The 18,612-nt window shown below is 29.8% G+C and overlaps 1 protein-coding gene across 1 annotated transcript in view; it reads right to left on the bottom strand.

The window, feature by feature from the left end:
- Positions 1-2,141: 2,141 nt before the first annotated feature.
- Positions 2,142-18,612, bottom strand: part of LOC133187481 (cysteine-rich DPF motif domain-containing protein 1-like) — a 37,914-nt gene continuing 21,443 nt past the window's right edge. The window contains exons 2-4 of the mRNA XM_061322874.1: positions 13,609-13,717; positions 9,595-9,678; positions 2,142-2,830 (exon numbers count right to left, since the gene is read on the bottom strand). Coding sequence (XP_061178858.1) covers positions 2,804-2,830; positions 9,595-9,678; positions 13,609-13,717 — 220 coding nt within the window. The 3' untranslated portion in view covers positions 2,142-2,803. The remainder of the gene's footprint in view (positions 2,831-9,594; positions 9,679-13,608; positions 13,718-18,612) is intronic.

The raw sequence follows: 18,612 nt of genomic DNA, 5'->3' as shown, positions 1-18,612 counted from the left end.
AAAAGCTTGATACAAGAAAATATTTTATTGCCTATCTAGATTTTTAATACCCCAAATACGATATTTTTTTTAGTGCAGAAAGGTCACACAATACTTTGCAGGATTTTTTTCAACAGTAAATATCATTCAAACTATTTTACATAAAATTAGATTATATTTATTGCCATGATTACGTTTGGTAAAATATGATGAAGGTTAAGGATATTATCCTAAAAGTTACAATTTAAGCGCAAAAAGGTAAAGTTAATTTTACCGTTGCTCAGTAAGATGCATACTACATCCAAATTTCTTTGCGATTTTGAGTCATGCTATATGACTTATTACCTAAAATATATTTCTCAAAAAATCCTTGATATAACTCATATCACGAGTGACATACCTTAAAGTTCTAAACATATTTCAGAATAGACTGATTGAAACATAATTTAAAAAATCAATTACCTTTACATTGAAGTTCGGATGAGACCGTATAAACCGAGGTCCCGTGTCGCAGTGGGTGCTGGCACGAAAAAGATCCCTCACTGCTCAAAGGCCATAAATGCGGAGTACAGGTCTAAATTTGCAGCCCTCCACCGGCAAGGAGTGGTATCTCAATTTGAGTGAAAAATTCTCGAAGGGACGTTAAACAAAAAAAATCATTATTCATAAATATTGTGTCACATAAAAAAATCAGCCGAGTTTGATATTGTGTACTGTGCTGCAATGTCTATGTTTAATATCATTTTTTGTAAACATCTCTTGGGTCCCGGAAAAATTTCAGAATTAGGTAGATATTCCATGTAATGTAAAATAGTCCAAAGTATTGCGCTATACTGACATAGACTTGGAAGGAAAGAGTGCTACTTTATTGGTCAAAAAGACGTGGAGAGGGTCAGAAATCAGGAAAACTAACTACATATTTTTGGTATAAGGAAAATTTTACCATAGAAATGTACATGCATGTTTACAAAATCTCTAGAATTATGAAAAACTCCATAATTATAGATTCCGAATAAGTGTACATGACCTTAGAGTTGAAAGAGGAAGAAAGGGATTTGTAAAATAATACTGGTCAGAAAATTCTCCAAGAAACAAACGAATGTGTGAATTACGCAATTATGTTTTGACAAAGAATATTATTACATTTTCTTACTGATTGTCCTGATATGTGGGAGAAATACGTTTTTTCATAAATATCTCCAAGCTCAAAAAGAACTCTATCTATTTAACAAATAAGGATAGCTTTATTTGGTTGATGATAAAAAATAAGACAAATCAATAATTATCAAAATGATTGAATATCTAGTTAAAACTTTCAGAAAAAGATGTGCTTTTATAAAATAGCAAAAACGCATCTAGTTTATTATATATATGTTGGTATATTATTGATATTGTCCATGTACTATTTACAAATCATATGCACTTGTTTCCCCATATGCTGCATCTTCTACATGTAGTTTGTATTTTTTTTTTTTACTTTCTTTCTTTATAAATTGTCTTAACTCATATGTCCTCTGGGACCAACATTGGAATAAACTTATTCCATTTCAATATTTTGTTAAAGTTTTCGTAATCTAAATTGCCTTTACTTGCTGTGTGTGTCTCGATTAGTTTATAACGCTTACTGGAGATAGTTTTCGTTGTTAATTAGCAAAGATACCTCTTTTCCATGGGATTTAGCAATTGATATGTCGACGAAATCTGTAGTGTCGCTAACAAATCCTCCTAAAGTAGGGATATTGAAAGATGTCCCAACGACTCGACCTCTGATCAAAGCCAACCTTTCCGTGCTTCCTTCTCAAGTGTCCGTATAATGACTTTCTTTTACTATTTTTACTCGGCATAAATAATAATTAATCGACTAATACTACAAGTAGCCATTCAATCTCTTTCATTTTTCCTTAGTTCATGTCAAGTTGTTTGGATCTTTTAAGTTTATAAATAGCTTAATATCAGTTATCTTCCCTTGGAATACGTCATCTCTCTTTCTGCATATAATCGTCTTATTTATTTTAAATTTCTCGTCAATAAAGCAACTTTTCAATATATACTGACTTCAGCATTTTTATATATAAACTGACAAAACTTAATGATAATCTCGTTTCAATAATGATTTTATTAATTCTAATTTCAAAGTTGACTTGAAAACCTGTCTTGATTACAGATTAGAATAGATTCAGGGACATTTGATTTACGAACACATTTTCCCAAATAAGTTAACAGTACAATTGAATGATTACAGCACATTAATTTATTACTTTCAAATATAAATTCATTGTCATATTTCATTACATTTCTACATAGAGAAATGTGTTTTAAAATTATTAATACCTTTTAATGCTAGCTAATCTCTTCCTTGCAAATTATAATTTGCATGTAACACACTTATTGTTAACTTTACAAAAACATAAAGCAAAGAAACAAAAGATAATGCTTTGTTATTCTTCCTCCTAGAATAGCCCCGTAGTAACTAATTAATATTCTTCCATCAACAGGACTGATAAACGAATTTCCTAATCGTTCTATGATATCAGCTTGATCACTAAGATATCAGAATAAACATCAGATGTTTAAGCCAGTAAAACTCAATAATTGGATCATCTGCCATAATGCCCAATCAAGGTCTTACGTGGCAAAAAACATCGGAGATAACATTCCAAAAGTTACGTTAAAGAATGCAATCTCGCTGTACTTTCTATTAAAATTGGTTAGTGGCAATCTATCAATGTTGTTGCACATTCCCTTGGTTCCCTTCCGTTTTACTGTACATGTTCCAGCTACAAGACAGTTGATATTGAAGTGGCATTATTCTCCGTTATCTGCATCACTCCTTTCTTTTCTTTGTCAATTCCTATTTCATAAAAAGAAATAATGAAAAGTATTCCTTAAAAAGGAAGAATACGAAAATCCTGAAATAAATATTGTAAAGAGTGGCTTTTGTGAACTAATTCCTTAGTAAAGGTCCATAGTCTACTTATCAAACCGAATCATGATGTCTCGCACCGTGTTTCAAAAAAAAAGGTCTAGATGATAAACCCAATAGAGAAAAAAAATCAAAAGTAAACATTACGCCGCAAATCTTAATCTCCGCAAATACATAGTTAAAATCTCAGATTTCTGTCCAATTTGATAAATGAAAAGATTTTCTAAAAAGTTAAACGTTGAGTAATGTTAGTTAATAATTACATAAGCCACTGATGAGCTTTGTACATATTGAGAATTATTTACAATTGGAAAACTCCCGCAGCAATTTGTTACAAATGAAAATCAAAGGAATTTGAGAAATTTTGATAATGACACCTATATCTTTGTGGTGATTCTATTTCCACAAGAAACTTGAGAAGATGACGAACAGAAATCGTTGAAACCCCCTAATTACTAATGATTTCTTATTTCAAAAGCCATTATCTCACAAAATAAAAATATCTTAAAAGATAGACGCCAGCCAACTGTCAATCAAGGTCAAGTGAATAGAAGAAATCGAAAATGATTTCAGTCTTACATTTTAATTTTGATTGACAAAATCAGAATTCCATCAGCGATACAAATCGTCAAGAAACCAAAGTCAATATCCTTTCATAAAAGCCGCGCCATGAAATCGCCAAACCCCTTAGACGAGTAAGGGTTATTAACAATACAGTAATAAGCGACTGTAGATGAAAACGGGGGATAATCATGCCGTGTATGTATTTTTTTGAATCCAAATTAAACTTTGGGCTTTTAATCTCACATCAAAGTAAGCTCAACCTCTAATTTGGAAAGAAAAATGAAAAAGCAACTTCGTCGCATGACAAAAAGCCCTGATAGCTTTTTTGAGAGGTGTATGCTATGCGAATTCTGATTGTGAGAAAGCAAGCAACTTTCAACACCGCAAATCAGTCAATTTTTTTTTTAATTTGACAAGTTATAAAATGTTTAAATAATTATTCTGTTACTCTCTACATTAACATTTTATGTGATCCAATCGGTGAACAATCTTCATTTTTATTTTTAAACAGTTCATAGATGCAAAAAAAATGCTCATTTGACATTGAAAACCAGATTTATTTTTGAAATGCTTATTTGTTTTTTACACATGAAGTTTGTTGAAATTTATATTTACAGAAAAGAGTTCGAGATTGTGATAAACGGTCACGAGACTTCTAGATATTACCCATTCAAAATACACAGAGATGTATTATTTCATGGTTATAATCGCCAGTCGTTAACAAAGAAGAAATGCTATAAAAGTCTGCCTTATTGACACCACTTTCTTCATTATACAACTTTTTATACAAAATTTATATTATTTTCACAACCTTTAATTATACATTAACAAAACAATAATGTAAATATACCTCGGAAAAAAAGTTAAAATTTTATTAGCTGAAAATTGAAAGTAGACTTTTATAGCTAGGTGAAACAATAAGGAAGAAAAGTACATCGACTCATGTATGTCACAGAATTTGGAAACATTTCAGCAAGTGACTGTCTATTAAGAGATAAATTGTACATGTTAAGAATATGCAATCCAGCTTTTTTACAAAATGTGTTACGGTTTCATTCGTAACAATTTTAATCAAAACAAATTTGCGCAATGAAGAATCACTATAAAATTTAAGCACACGAAAATCAGTCTGAGAGTAAATTCTTCATTGACTGTTGGTACTTTATCCGTCTCAAATGACATTTATCTGAAGAAATATAGCTATTTGCTTTTTTTAATAGTTTTTAAATCTTGTAAATGAATAGTATGCTGAACTTATTTTCTAATTTCATAACAATATACATGTAGAATATTTAGCTCTTTTGCGAAAATAAACAGCACCATCAATGTTCATCAAAGTCTTACAGATTTTGGTTTTATTAACAAACCATTTACACTGGGTACAATCAAATCAGACGAAATATGTAGGAACTGTAGAAGTCTCATTTCATTAACAGACAAAGTATATTTTCGTAAAGAAGAAAAAGCCGTCAAAAAAAAGAAATGATACACAAAAATTGCGTGTTACGATGCAGCCTGAATTCATCCATACAATCCATACAATTAAGACAGAACTGATCACAGAGTAACATCGAGAAAAAAGGATAGAAAGTGAGAAACACGCACAAATATAAACACAAACACACACCCAGGAAAGTAACATAAAATAACATTGAATACAAACGTGCACCTGATTTATATTATTTCCTTAATAAGTTCAAAATGTTATAGTGGTTTTCCATAATTGGAAAATGCAATACATGGTATATGTTTTCTGTGTCCGATATAGTTGAAGCATTCAAATCGACGTTATACAATTTGAGAGACAATCTGCAAATTTAATTTCTTTTCATTCTAAAACATATTTATCAAATAAAAACAGCTCCATGACATATTATTGTAAGGTATTACACGTGGTCTAAACAGTATCTCTTTGCAGAATTGCCTCTAAATGTTAAATTTGGTGGAGGGAGATCACTTTATGGAATGACTTTTTACTGTCACTCCTTGTATAACTGCTCCATATTACCCTTAATTGTGCACAATAAGTCAATAACATAAGCAAATACATGTAGCATAGTAAAATAGAAGAACTATCACTATATACACCCTGCCCGTCAGCGAAATAGATAATATCCAGATAGACAGCGAAGAACAGTTATTATTTAATGCTAGATCACCGAAAGCCTTGGATCTAGTAAATCCCAATAAGTATATTCAAGATTAAATATAAGAAATATAATTAATGATAAAAATACGCCAAACGTAGAGATAAACTGCATATTCTTTGTTACAGAACGCATGCATACGTATTCTTCGAGGTATCTAATCTCTTGCCATTTTTCTTTCATACGATTTTTAAAAAAAAAAAATTTTAAAGATATTTTTAAGTTTTATAACTTGGTAACAAAAATATCATGCACAAAAAATATTCGTCAACAGCGTGAACATTTAGAAAAATCATTTCAGGGAGGTATTTTCTATTTTTAAAGAGGGGAGGGGCATGAACAGGTAAGGTCTTCCAGGTTTCCTGTAAAGTCTTCTAGGTATCCAACCATTTAAAACCATAAAGCCCACTACACCTGTAGAACGTGTTTCCTTCTTGTATGTAAATGAAAGAAAAAAATCATCCATGAGCTCGTCAAACTTGATTCTTACAACCAATAACGCCCACATCAAGGTTCTTAATGGAGCACCTTGTTAAAAATCTCAATTTGACAAAAAAAAACATTAAAATATAATCCATCAATCTCCAAAACACAACTGTGAAGAACTCTTGATGTAGTTTGCATTTTTCTCCACAAACATTACATACAGATGTTCATTGATCAGCTATAAAAACTAGATTTGTAATAAAGCTCCTCGAATAAATTTTGATTTTCGTGGTTTGTTAAAGTGGGTGCGTGATTTAATTGATTCCAAATTGGGAAAATGTTAATTAAATGCGCAAACAATAGAAGTATTGGGACTTTTGTGAATACTCCCCTTGCAGGATTCCCAAGATAATAAAATATCTGTGATCCCTCCTATATCAAGACATTATTTTAAAAGATTTCTGTTCTTTTAAATGGGATGCAAGTCATGATGATTGGATTTTTGCTTGAATTATACATAGTATTTTCGTGTTTTAAACGTCCCCGTGTTTTAACATTAATGCAATTTATTTTTTCCATGATTTAGAGAGCATGCTTATGTTCTGTTCTATTTCAAAGTAAAAAAAAAAATTAAAGTATAAAACTGCTTAAAACCTCTAATTTTCCACATTGAGTTTCAATTTTTCTGTGTTAAATTTACTCTAAATGCAGATATAATGTAGATTATTACTGATGAACATATGAATGACAAAATAAAATATGCGCTTCTTCATTTATATACAGTAGAAAATAAACTAAAAATGCGTTCTGTAGATCTGTTTTGTTTCGATATGCCCTTTTTAACTTATATTGTGTATATATTTGCCTTGTGATAATCTTTAATATGACTTCTATCAGAAGTGTTCATGGTTCGTTTTCCAAATGTACTATAGGATTGATTCAACTTTACTTAAGAAAAATTGTCCTTGAGATTTTCCAGTTTCACATTGTTGGCTTTAATGTAAATATACGTAATATTGCAATATTTCATAATAAAAATACTTAAACTTAACATTTTGATTCAAATTATATGAAAATGCTTTTATCGAAATTAGCGAATTATTTATTTTAACATTTATTTGCAAACGTTTTAACGCGTAATGTGTCACGTCAAAACTCCGAGGAATATGCTAAAATGTCTTCTCCTTGCTGCATTCACAAAGCAAGTCAATGCGAACCTTTTTTTATTTGCGACCAAGGTTAGTTATTTTTATCTACTAAAAAACTTGTGTATTCTTACTTAGTGCCAAGAACGGGCTGGGATAAGCTGGGCCTGCATCATGCTTGAGAGCCATCCATCATAAAAGACCGTGTGACAGGACTCTGACAACTTACAGACATCAGTCAATGATTCATACGTCAGACAGAATTTCTTAAAATTTATCAGTTGTATAATTTATTACTTTATAAAAGAATTTCTGTTACTGTGCAAAGAGAGATAACCTTTTTTTAAGCAAACCGTCTACAAGTAATTTATGGACTCCCTCCAAATTACTAAATCTTTAGGAGTAAACTGGATGTTTTTGTTTGGTTGGGAAACAGTAAATACCTAAATATTTTGTAATTTGTACCTGTGGGGCCCTACTCTAAAGATAGCACCTGGACTTGACAATTGTGTTTACTCTTCCAAAAATTACTGAAATTTTAACGTCCTCAAAAAACAAAGACTGTTTCAAAGACCATGTATGCAAATATATTAAATTAATGGAGAATTAACCTGGCTAGTATTCGCAAATAGCTATTTTAAATGCATCTGACATGTTCTTAATTTTGATTTACTGAATGGGTGTAGCCCAACAAATTCAACATTTTGAACATGGTGCTATTTTCCATCAATTTACTTTTTATTAAATGATTAAAACTATTAATCTAAATTATAGAAATTGTAAGGAAGTGACTTGTAATTCATTGATTTCAAATAAATAAAATGATATTTTATGAGCGATATACACAATTCATATACCAATATCATGAATCAAAATATAATACTAATCATCCCTTTAAATGACTTCACATCTTTGATTATTTAATAGTAATACAAAATTTAGATTTGCAATTACAATTTATAAGTTCATCTTAAAAATATTAATAATAATATTATATAAAACAATTATCAATAAAAGGAATTCTACTTCACTCTAAACCACACAGCATGTGATATGAATTAATGTAATAAAACATTATTTTCTGACCTTGTATATTTCCAAATTTGTATCTAATTGTCAGAGAAGTTCCTGAATGCCACCATGACTGTTTTATACTGAGATTTATACCTATAAAATCTCATTTATCACTCTTATTAGAAAGGGAATTCGTAAAAACCTAATGACAACATTTTTACACTCTATAGATTAATTTTTTTTTTTGAAAAATACACAGTTAATCTAAACGATAGTTGTTATAGACTTATCCCTGATTTCCAGTATGTTTGACAAACTTAAGACCTATTTACATTAACAGTACTACAGATTTTAACATACTGTCTTAGGTTAATCACCTCAGTAATATTTAAAAAAAAAAAAGGGGGGGACATACTGTAAACATACTTATTTTATTGGTAATCATATTTTAGTGGTAATCTTATTTTAGCGGTGATCATATTTTAGCGGTAATCTTATTTTAGTGGTAATCAAATTCTAGTGGTAATCATATTTTAGCGGTAATCTTATCTTAGTGGTAATCATATTTTAGTGGTAATCATATTTTAGCACCTTTTGCGCTTCTTCTTGTCCTCTAAGTCAACTACACGCTAACGTATGATTTAAACAAATACATATAGAAGCTTAGCTCCGAGTGCACTAATTCATGGTTATGCTATTAATTCAGTTGATCACTTGCGCTAAATTTTGAGTGCACTAATTTATATACGTTTACAGTATTCTCTGTCAGGAGCATAATGTCTTTAAAACCTGTTTTTAGAAAAGGTGACTTTAACATCTTTATTCAAATGTAAGTTCAATTGAAAGTCAATGTATCTTCACTAATGGATTTGAAGCAAAGTGGGATACTCTTAGTAAGGAGTAAAATGTCTGTAAAACTGTACTACCTTTAACTTTTTTTATGCAAATACTTACAATAGCTAACATACGCGGATTTTTTTTTTTTTTTTTTTTTTTTTTTTTTTTTTTTTGTTTTTTGTTTTGTTTTGTTTTGTTTTGTTTTTTTTTTTGTTTTGTTTTGTTTTGAAAAAATTCTGGGTTGGAAATTTTTTGACTTGGGTGGAAACCCCCCCCCCCCCCCCCCGAAAAAAAATCCTGGATCCGCACACATGTTCTCATAGTCAGGAGAAAAAAGTCTGTAAAACCTTTCATAAAAAATCTTATAAGTTTTTTTGCCTTCTGTATACAAAAGTTAAGTTTGCATAATATTAATATCCTTTAACATAGAATGTGAAAAGATAGATAACTCTGATTTTAAAAAGAGTTTATATTATCTGCTTACTCGCAATTCTTTTACATTTCTATAGCAAAGAAAATTTTAATGAATAATAACCACACTAAAACAATAAAGCCCCACCTCTATTATCTCTGAAGGAAATTCTTTCATGTTTCTTTTTACACAAGTTAGACAAAAGCACTTTGTGTAAAATAAACTGCAACCCTGAAAAACAAAACAAAGAACACGTACATTGCATTTTACTCATGGAAATTTTTGACAACTTGCGAGATTTTAGTTGTTCAAATGCAATATTAACTACTCTGTGAAATGAATGAACATGCATTATTGCAAAATATCAATCTGTAATGTAATCTTTAATGCAACTTGCAGACAAATGTCAATTTGGGTATCATGTATTGCAATTTGGATAACATGTATTTCATGCAACAAGCACTTCATAGTGATATCAAAATATCAACACTTTCTGTTACCACTTTATATAAACTTACATTCATTTCTCAACAAATCATTGCTAGTTTATGGCTAACATAAGTGTATGAGTGCTTTAGGCTGCAACTGAGTTACAAAAATAACAACTATTACATCAAAATATGTTATAACCTTTTTACCAGAAATGCAAATCATTGGGTTTTATTTTTTCTTTCCTTTTTTTTTTGGTTATGAATTTGAAGTTCTTTGCTCTGCTACAATTTTTCCCATGAAATAACTACAATCCAAACAGAAGTTCATCAGAAAGTTGTAACAAAAGAATACATTTATTCACATTTGCAGTAATGTACACTTAAAAATTTTGCATATTAGTAATTTTAAAAAATTCTATTAAATAAAACCATGTTGACAAAAGATGTCTCTATTAAATATCAGCACTTTATACAGCATTATGAGTTTACTGTGGAATCATTGTTTGTGGGGAGGACCAATGTTAGTGAATTTTATAGGTCATTCTTAATCATGAATTTACCTCCCAATGAAGAATAACTGTCATTATTATATGATTGAATAATTCCCACCTTTCTGATTGGCTGAGATCCAACAATGTTAGAAAAATACTACATTATATTGACCTGCACGTGACCTTCCAGGTCAATATAAGGAATTATTTATTCTACATTGGACCAAAAATAGATAATCATATAATAAAACAGTTATTGCTGTTTTTTGAGGTCAATACGATGATTTAGACACCTGAGGAGTACAATATTCACCGAGCCCTTCGGGCTCGGTGAATATTGTACTCCTCAGGTGTCTAAATCATCGTATTGACCTCAAAAAACAGCAATAATTGTATAATATATTGCTTCATTGAATCTTCAGTAAGTATATGTTATCCCTTCGAACCACTAAAATGTTCATTGCCATGATTATTGATCCCCCACAATGATTCCAAACTCTCAATTCATATGTAGAACATTTCCATCATGTCAACATCTATATAAAGATGCACTTTGTTTTACTGGGATACCATACTGACAAATAAACAATATTACAAGGCATATATGAGTAAATTGTATCAGTACCTGTAACACATAATAAAACATTTTAACTAAAACTATTTTTGTGATGTTTATTTTGCAAAACATTCACATAAGCTGAAAATCATTATGTAATCCTAATATTAAACACAACCACAATAAGTTATAAAAATAAAATATGCCAAAGCAAGTTAAATTCTGAAATCATCAGAAAAAACAACATGAACAATGGCAGCTTATAATCATGATAAGAAATGTCCTTATAGGTGACAGGTTGCTTGCAAAAATGCTTACAGTATAATAATTATTTGAAAATGCTTTAAATTTATGCTTCCAGAACAAAACTAAAAAAACTGAATGACAGCTGGGAGAAGAAGAGACATAACAAAATTTACAGTTTAAGTCTTCAGACTCTGAAATGTTTCATTGCAATTGAGAGAGAGTTCTCTAATACAGGTACTTATGTCAATATAATATAAGCTCACTTTTAAATCCTCACCTTCTCATTCCATCTCAAACATGTTTTTTTTTCAATTTAAAGAAATATAATTAATAATAATTAATATAATACCTACATGTTGATATAATTTAGCTTGCATCCCAACACTACTAAGTTGCATGTCAACATAGATACATGTAAGTAAAATTAAAAAGTCAGCATCAGGGATGAGGTAATCGTAATCGAGTAATCGTAATCAATTGTAATGATTACTTTTTTTCAAGTAATCGACAGTAATCTGTAATCGAAGAGATTTTCAATTACTTGTAATCGTAATTTAATCGATTACAGCTAAAATTTTCAATGTAATTATAATTACTTTTTCGATTACTTTCGATTATTTTATACATAAATGGATGTTATTTTGGAGAATTATTTCCAGTCAGTCACACATAAATATCAAATATAAACCACCTAGTGTAATGTTTGGATTTCCTAACTTTTATTATCATAAGTTTAATAATGTTCTCAATAAAATTTGCATTATAGACCTTCTGGTCTAGTATTAAATAATTCAGGAGTGTATTTCAATCATTTATTAATGAAATATACAGATTTTTGTGTGCATTTTACATTTGACCCACTGTCCTCTTGCTGCATGTCCTTTTTCATGTTTCAGATGTTGAAAAACTTGTCTTGTAATAGAGAATTGTAAATAACAAAAACAGATTTAAGTGCTATATTATATGTAAATAATTTGGTAAATAAACTACATTGTACTCGAAAAAAAAAGAAGAAGATGGAAATACTTATTCATATCTGAAAATGTTTAAACAAATTCAAACTTGTGTTTTAGTAACTTTAAAATTTGAAAAATCATTCTCATGTTTTCATTCAAAATTGTAAGGTTGTTTTTATATCAGTGAGAGGTTATATATGTGTTTGTAAGAAAGGGAGTAAGTGTCACTGTGTTTGCTTATCTTGACTAATTAATTGACTGAGACATCCCTGATTTGCAGATAATGAGGTGTAAACTGTGAACTTCTTAGTGTTTAACTTTCATTCCATGGAAGACAAACAATATTATTAAAACAATTAATAGCTCTCAAAACACTTTACAGAATGAAACTGTGCTATTAGTTTGATTACTTAAAGACCCATTTAATTTATATGTTTATTACTAAGAGTTCTAATTTACTTGTTGTTTTTTTTTAAAAGACACGTACAGGAATGTTTAATGTGTACTGTCAACATACAGGCAGCCCAAATACTTCTAATGAAGTAATTCACAATAGAATATTAGATAATTTTTGCAACAAGTCAGTAAATATGGAGGTTCAGATCCAAGGTTGGAAGGAATAATTAATTCCTTGGCATATTTTATTGTAGGAATCATGTCTCCACTTTCCATGGTAGAGAATCCCTCATTCGGGCATTTCAATTCAATTCGATTTATTGACAATTACCATGTCGGCATACAGTCATGAACAATAATAACATAAAACAAATTAACACGATTAATACATACATACAGTGAGAATTAATACATACATTTAGTGAGAATGTTAGCCAGCATAAAACCTTTAATAAAAGAATCTGCTCTGGAACTGCAGGAACACATTCAAACTTCAGTGGATAACATCAACATTTACCATTTAAAAATTGCTTTGATATTTGAAGGGATAAAAACTTGGAAGTAATCGATTATTAATCGATTACATCTTCCAAAGTAATCGATTACAATCGATTACAGGACAAAAATGAGTGTAATCGATTAATAATCGATTACACAAAATTCCTCTAAGTAATCGATTATTAATTGATTACATTTTTCAGTAATCGTGCCCATCCCTGGTCAGCATATATTAGATGATTACATCATTCTCTGGTATGTAGACATAACTAATTTTAATCTTATGAGTTGTTAAACATGTATGTGGATACAATTTCTTCCTTTAAAAGGTATCATAGATAGAAAAGTATCTTCAACAGTCTATCAAATGACCTAGAACTTATCTTATCAAAACTGTTAGTAAACAATTACCGGTGTTAGTGTGAATTTCTTCATTTTGCAAGTCAAGTCAATTACATTGCTTATCTTTCACCATTCCAATTCTTTCAAACATTTCTATTTTGATGGAAAACAGATCTAAAACATATATCTTATATTTCTGAATCTTTAACTGGCCATGTAAAATATTAAGAATAAATTAAATGTACCTGTGAAAGACAAACCCTGGCTCCACAACAGCTACAGCTAGACCCAAGTGTTATCATTCCTCCATCTGCACTGAATGGATCCTTAACAACATATGCTTCCTCCATCAATCTACATATAAAATTATAACATAAATGCTTCCTCCATCAATCTACATATAAAATGCATAACACAAATGCTTGCTCCATCAATCTACATGTAATATGTATACCACAAATGCTTGCTCCATCAATCTACATATAAAATGTATAACATAAATGCTTGCTCCATCAATCTACATGTAATATGTATACCACAAATGCTTCCTCCATCAATCTACATATAAAATGTATAACAGAAATGCTTCCTCCATCAATCTACATATAAAACGTATACCACAAATGCTTGCTCCATCAATCTACATGTAATATGTATACCACAAATGCTTCCTCCATCAATCTACATATAAAACATATACCACAAATGCTTCCTCCATCAATTTACATATAAAACATATACCACAAATGCTTCCTCCATCAATCTAAATATAAAATGAATAACACAAATGCTTGCTCCATCAATCTACATGTAATATGTATACCACAAATGCTTGCTTCATCAATCTACATATAAAATGTATAACATAAATGCTTGCTCCATCAATCTACATGTAATATGTATACCACAAATGCTTTCTCCATCAATCTACATATAATATGTATACCACAAATGCTTTCTCCATCAATCTGCATATATAACATATACCACAAATGCTTGCTCCATCAATCTACATATAAAATGTATACCACAAATGCTTTCTCCTCAGTCTACATATAATATGTATACCACAAATGCTTCCTCCATCAATCTACATATAAAATTTATACCACAAATGCTTCCTCCATCAATCTACATATAATATGTATACCACAAATGCTTTCTCCATCAATCTACATAAAATATGTATACCACAAATGCTTTCTCCATCAATCTGCATATATAACATATATGGAAGGGAATTACCGCCAAAAGTCTATTTATCTTCCTTTTATTCTTATTCTGCCTACTTCTTTATTCTTTGTTATTATTGTAACTATATGTCACTTTATTGTTTTCATATTCGTCTTTATTACATTTCACTTTGAACTTTTTTCATTCTTCAATTTGTCCTTATTTCTATGTTGCTTTAGTCTTGTAAATTCGTTCTTCTTTCTTTTAAATTGATACAGTTTCTTTAATAAATAATTATGATTATCTCTATTACAAATGTAAATTCAGTCACGCAAACCATGAAGCGCATTCATCGAAGACAAATACAAGTAGTGTGAATTTAATGCTGCATTATAACACTAGGTGGCAGGGTGTTCACGGCGAGTGTTGGTAAAATTAGGTACGCAGACCCGGGCCGGAGTTATTCGAGATTTTTCAATTTTCTGCCTTAATACTTTATCAATCGAACCCAAATTTTCAAGTTATGTTAGTTATAGGTTTATTTGTATACGCGGTAAAATTGCCCCGAAATGCTTTTTTTTTTTTTTTTTTTTTTTTTTTTTTTTTTTTTTTTTAATAGATTTTCTCGAAGATATTTGATTTCCAAGTTGGTAAAATGGGAAGGCAGTATCAAACTGACATTTTTCGTGTTTTTTGACAAAAAGCTAACACATTTATAAATTATTCTGATGTTAAACATTATATTTTAACTATTTATAAGCATTTCTTCTTTCAAATGTGCTTTTGTTGCTTTAAATAACACGTTTTAAGAAAATATGGGTCATTAAAACCGGATCAATTATGAAAACTCCAAACTAATTGTGTATTTTCAGTCATCTGAAAACTATAACTCTATTCAACTTTTTTGTCAGATGATTGAATTTCAGTTTTATTGATATAAAAAAAAAACATTAAATATTTTGATAATTACTAGTATGCCCTTATAAATTGAGTTGTTTTTCAGGCCCCTATTGTATATATTCTTCCACTGAACTGACATTTCTTTATTTCAGGATAATAACTGTTCATGCGCAGTCGCGTGATTCTGGGGGCCGGGGCTAATCTTGTTTCGGCCAACCCATAATGCTCTGCAAAGTAGTGCGGAACGTCATGGGTAGGCGTGGCCGAAATCAGGCTAGACCGGCGCATACATGTACTAGAAACTTCCCCCGGTTTTTATGAAAATATGTTTTAATTTTTGGTATAGAAATAGCACTTTTCAATAAAGAAATAAATATCTCTAGTAAGCACACAGTGTTTGACATCAGAATAACTCAAAAAATTATTTTGTCAATGTCTCGTTTGGAAAAAATACGTAAAATGTCGGCTTGATATTGCCGACCCATCTAAGCAAATTGGAAATCAAAAATCGCAAAAAACAAGAGGCCCATGGGCCTTGAAGGTCACCTGAGTATCATGGAACAACTTTCAACTAAGTAAAGCCAAAATATTTTAAGAAAGAAATATACTCTTGTATCTCAGAAATCATGAAATACATGGGTGACTTGCTTAACTTTCATGTAAGAATTCTGTACCATTATCATGTCATCAGTGAATGTATTTCAGATTTTTTCACAGAATATTATTGAAGATATAAATCATGTGACATTTAGTCACATAATCATTATACTCTCACATTCGATGTGCTCTTTGCTATGCAATGTATAATGCATTTGCAGGAAGAAGATGCGGGACCCTAAGTAAAAGTGACTTTGTGTAAGTTAAGAGTACTAAACAACTTTTGTTACAGTTGTAAACCTTTAAGTGCCCCAATAGAAATTTCATAATTTTTTAGAGTGATAAATTGTGCAGTTCATGGTTTTGTTTAGCTCATACATGTGATTTTACACAAGGTATGCATCCTTTTGAAAATAAACTCTGATGTGTGAGCAGTGATATGCTGCAAATTAATCCTCTTCTTTCTTACAGTCCTTTAAACATACTGTAATAAAAATTGAGACATACACAAAAAGCCGTATCAGATTTATTGTGTTTTATATTCTCTCAGGATAATGATTTACATGTAATCAATGGAATTCTTTTTCATAACATCAGGTTTGGAAAGAGTCATGATTAAACATCTTAATATCTAAAATTGTCCAATAACTTAAATAAAAATATGACACAATACTCAACATAAAAAAGCAAATCAAGGGGAGAAAACCAAAGTCGCATACTGCAAAGAGGACCATTCCCTTATAAAAGAGTACATTGATCCAGATAAAATTTACTGCTTGCATTGCTTAACTTCCATTATGCACACACTAATGTATATACACACTCAAAAGCATGTTACTACATGTATATACATGTACATGTAAATATTACAATGGATCAATTATTGACTTTAATATGTTCATAATAATGATTTTAATAAAAAAATTTAAATAATTAAGTCGTAGTTATTGACTATAGTATTGCATTTATTTATAAAGCCTGGTGAACAATTCATTGATATTTAACTTTGTTCAATTTTCAAACAATATGAAAGTGCTTTATTGGTCTACTGTCTGAAATTTTACCACCAATCATACTACGTAGGAAGCAATCTTCACTTTATTTCTATATCATCTGAAAGAAGCAAGGTTTACCTCCCTTTACGGGCTGGCCATTGACCCCCTCTTTCTATGCTACTTACCTTTAAAAAGTGAATGCTTCATATTTGGTGATTTCATACAATTACAACATAAAATAGATATTGTGAAATCATGGTAGCAATGAAACATTTTTTTTAATTAGAGTTAGCAATATTATAGAAAGTTTTGAGTCTGTACCTGAATTGTCCACCTAGCATAAATTGTATACATACATTTTAATATTTGCAGATGTTGTTAAAATTGAACCATAAAGTTATCCTAAACTTTTCACAATATGATCAAAAATGTATTGAACAGATAAATGCAACATGGCAAGAACAAAAATATATTTAGTACATGGTTTAAATCATTTGCTTTAATTGTAGTTTAAAACAATGAAAGGGAAAAAAATTAAAATTAAAAAAAAAAAAGTAAGAAAAGATTTCATAAAGCAGTGAATTTATATTAATTGAATATACTTTTAAATTCATAGTATATGTGAGTACAATTTAATTCAAATATTTGCATAATGAATACTGATTTATAGCTAATTGAAATATTTCAAAGAAATGGAAAATTTTCCTATATTCAGTCATTGTTGTGAACGAACTTCTTCACATAACAAAAGCGAAAAGAAAGATTAAAGTTGTTTACAAGGGCCTGAAATCATTTATCAACACTTTTATTAAATAATACAAATTTTAGATTTAAGAAATAAATCTTAAGGTCATAGGATGCCTGAAATCCAGAGATATGGGGTTTTATCATAGTTTCTTGAATTGTGTTGGTTCTAGATTCCAATTATTCATTAAATGGTAAGTTAGGGTAAACTAAAATTTCTTAGGGGGATATTTTGTTCATATTTTTTTTGCACTGAATTTCAATATACATATATTCAGCTATTAAAAGTATAGATTTGGGGATAATGCAAAAAGAGAAAGGATGGATTGATAGGAAAACTTCATAATAAATATGTGTTTTAAACAAGTCTATACAAACTTTTCATAAATTTGTATATATATATATATATATATTTTTTTTTTAAGTATCCACATCCTACGTCCTTTAAATGTCCTATTTTACAAAATCAAATATAATATTGTATCTATTCCAATATATGCCTTCCGCAGATGAAAATTAAACAAAAATAAGTACAATTAATTAACATAGATCTACCTGCCTCTTTATAATCAAATATACATTGGAAAAGGGATATAAATGTACATTTAAAAAGGTTTAATAGAACTTCAAAATGATAAATTTGGTAATGATTTGGTGATAAAATTTTCTATATACACATAATTTAATTAGTTACAAGAGCTGGTCTAGGACTTAAACTCTTGATCAACAGTACACTGTACGCCTAAAGTAGATAGTTTCATCCACAAGATTTGAGCATAGATGCTTGATGGTAGTACTTATATATACAAATGTCATAGTTAGAAAATTCTAAATTGTCTT

This window comes from Saccostrea echinata, unplaced genomic scaffold, assembly GCF_033153115.1.
Source record: "Saccostrea echinata isolate AGI-Se365-2 ecotype Australia unplaced genomic scaffold, CSIRO_AGI_Sech_v1 ptg000015l, whole genome shotgun sequence".
NCBI classification, from domain to species: Eukaryota; Metazoa; Mollusca; class Bivalvia; order Ostreida; family Ostreidae; genus Saccostrea; species Saccostrea echinata.
Note: the sequence above shows the minus strand (reverse complement) of the source record. Positions and strands in the feature narration are given on the sequence as shown.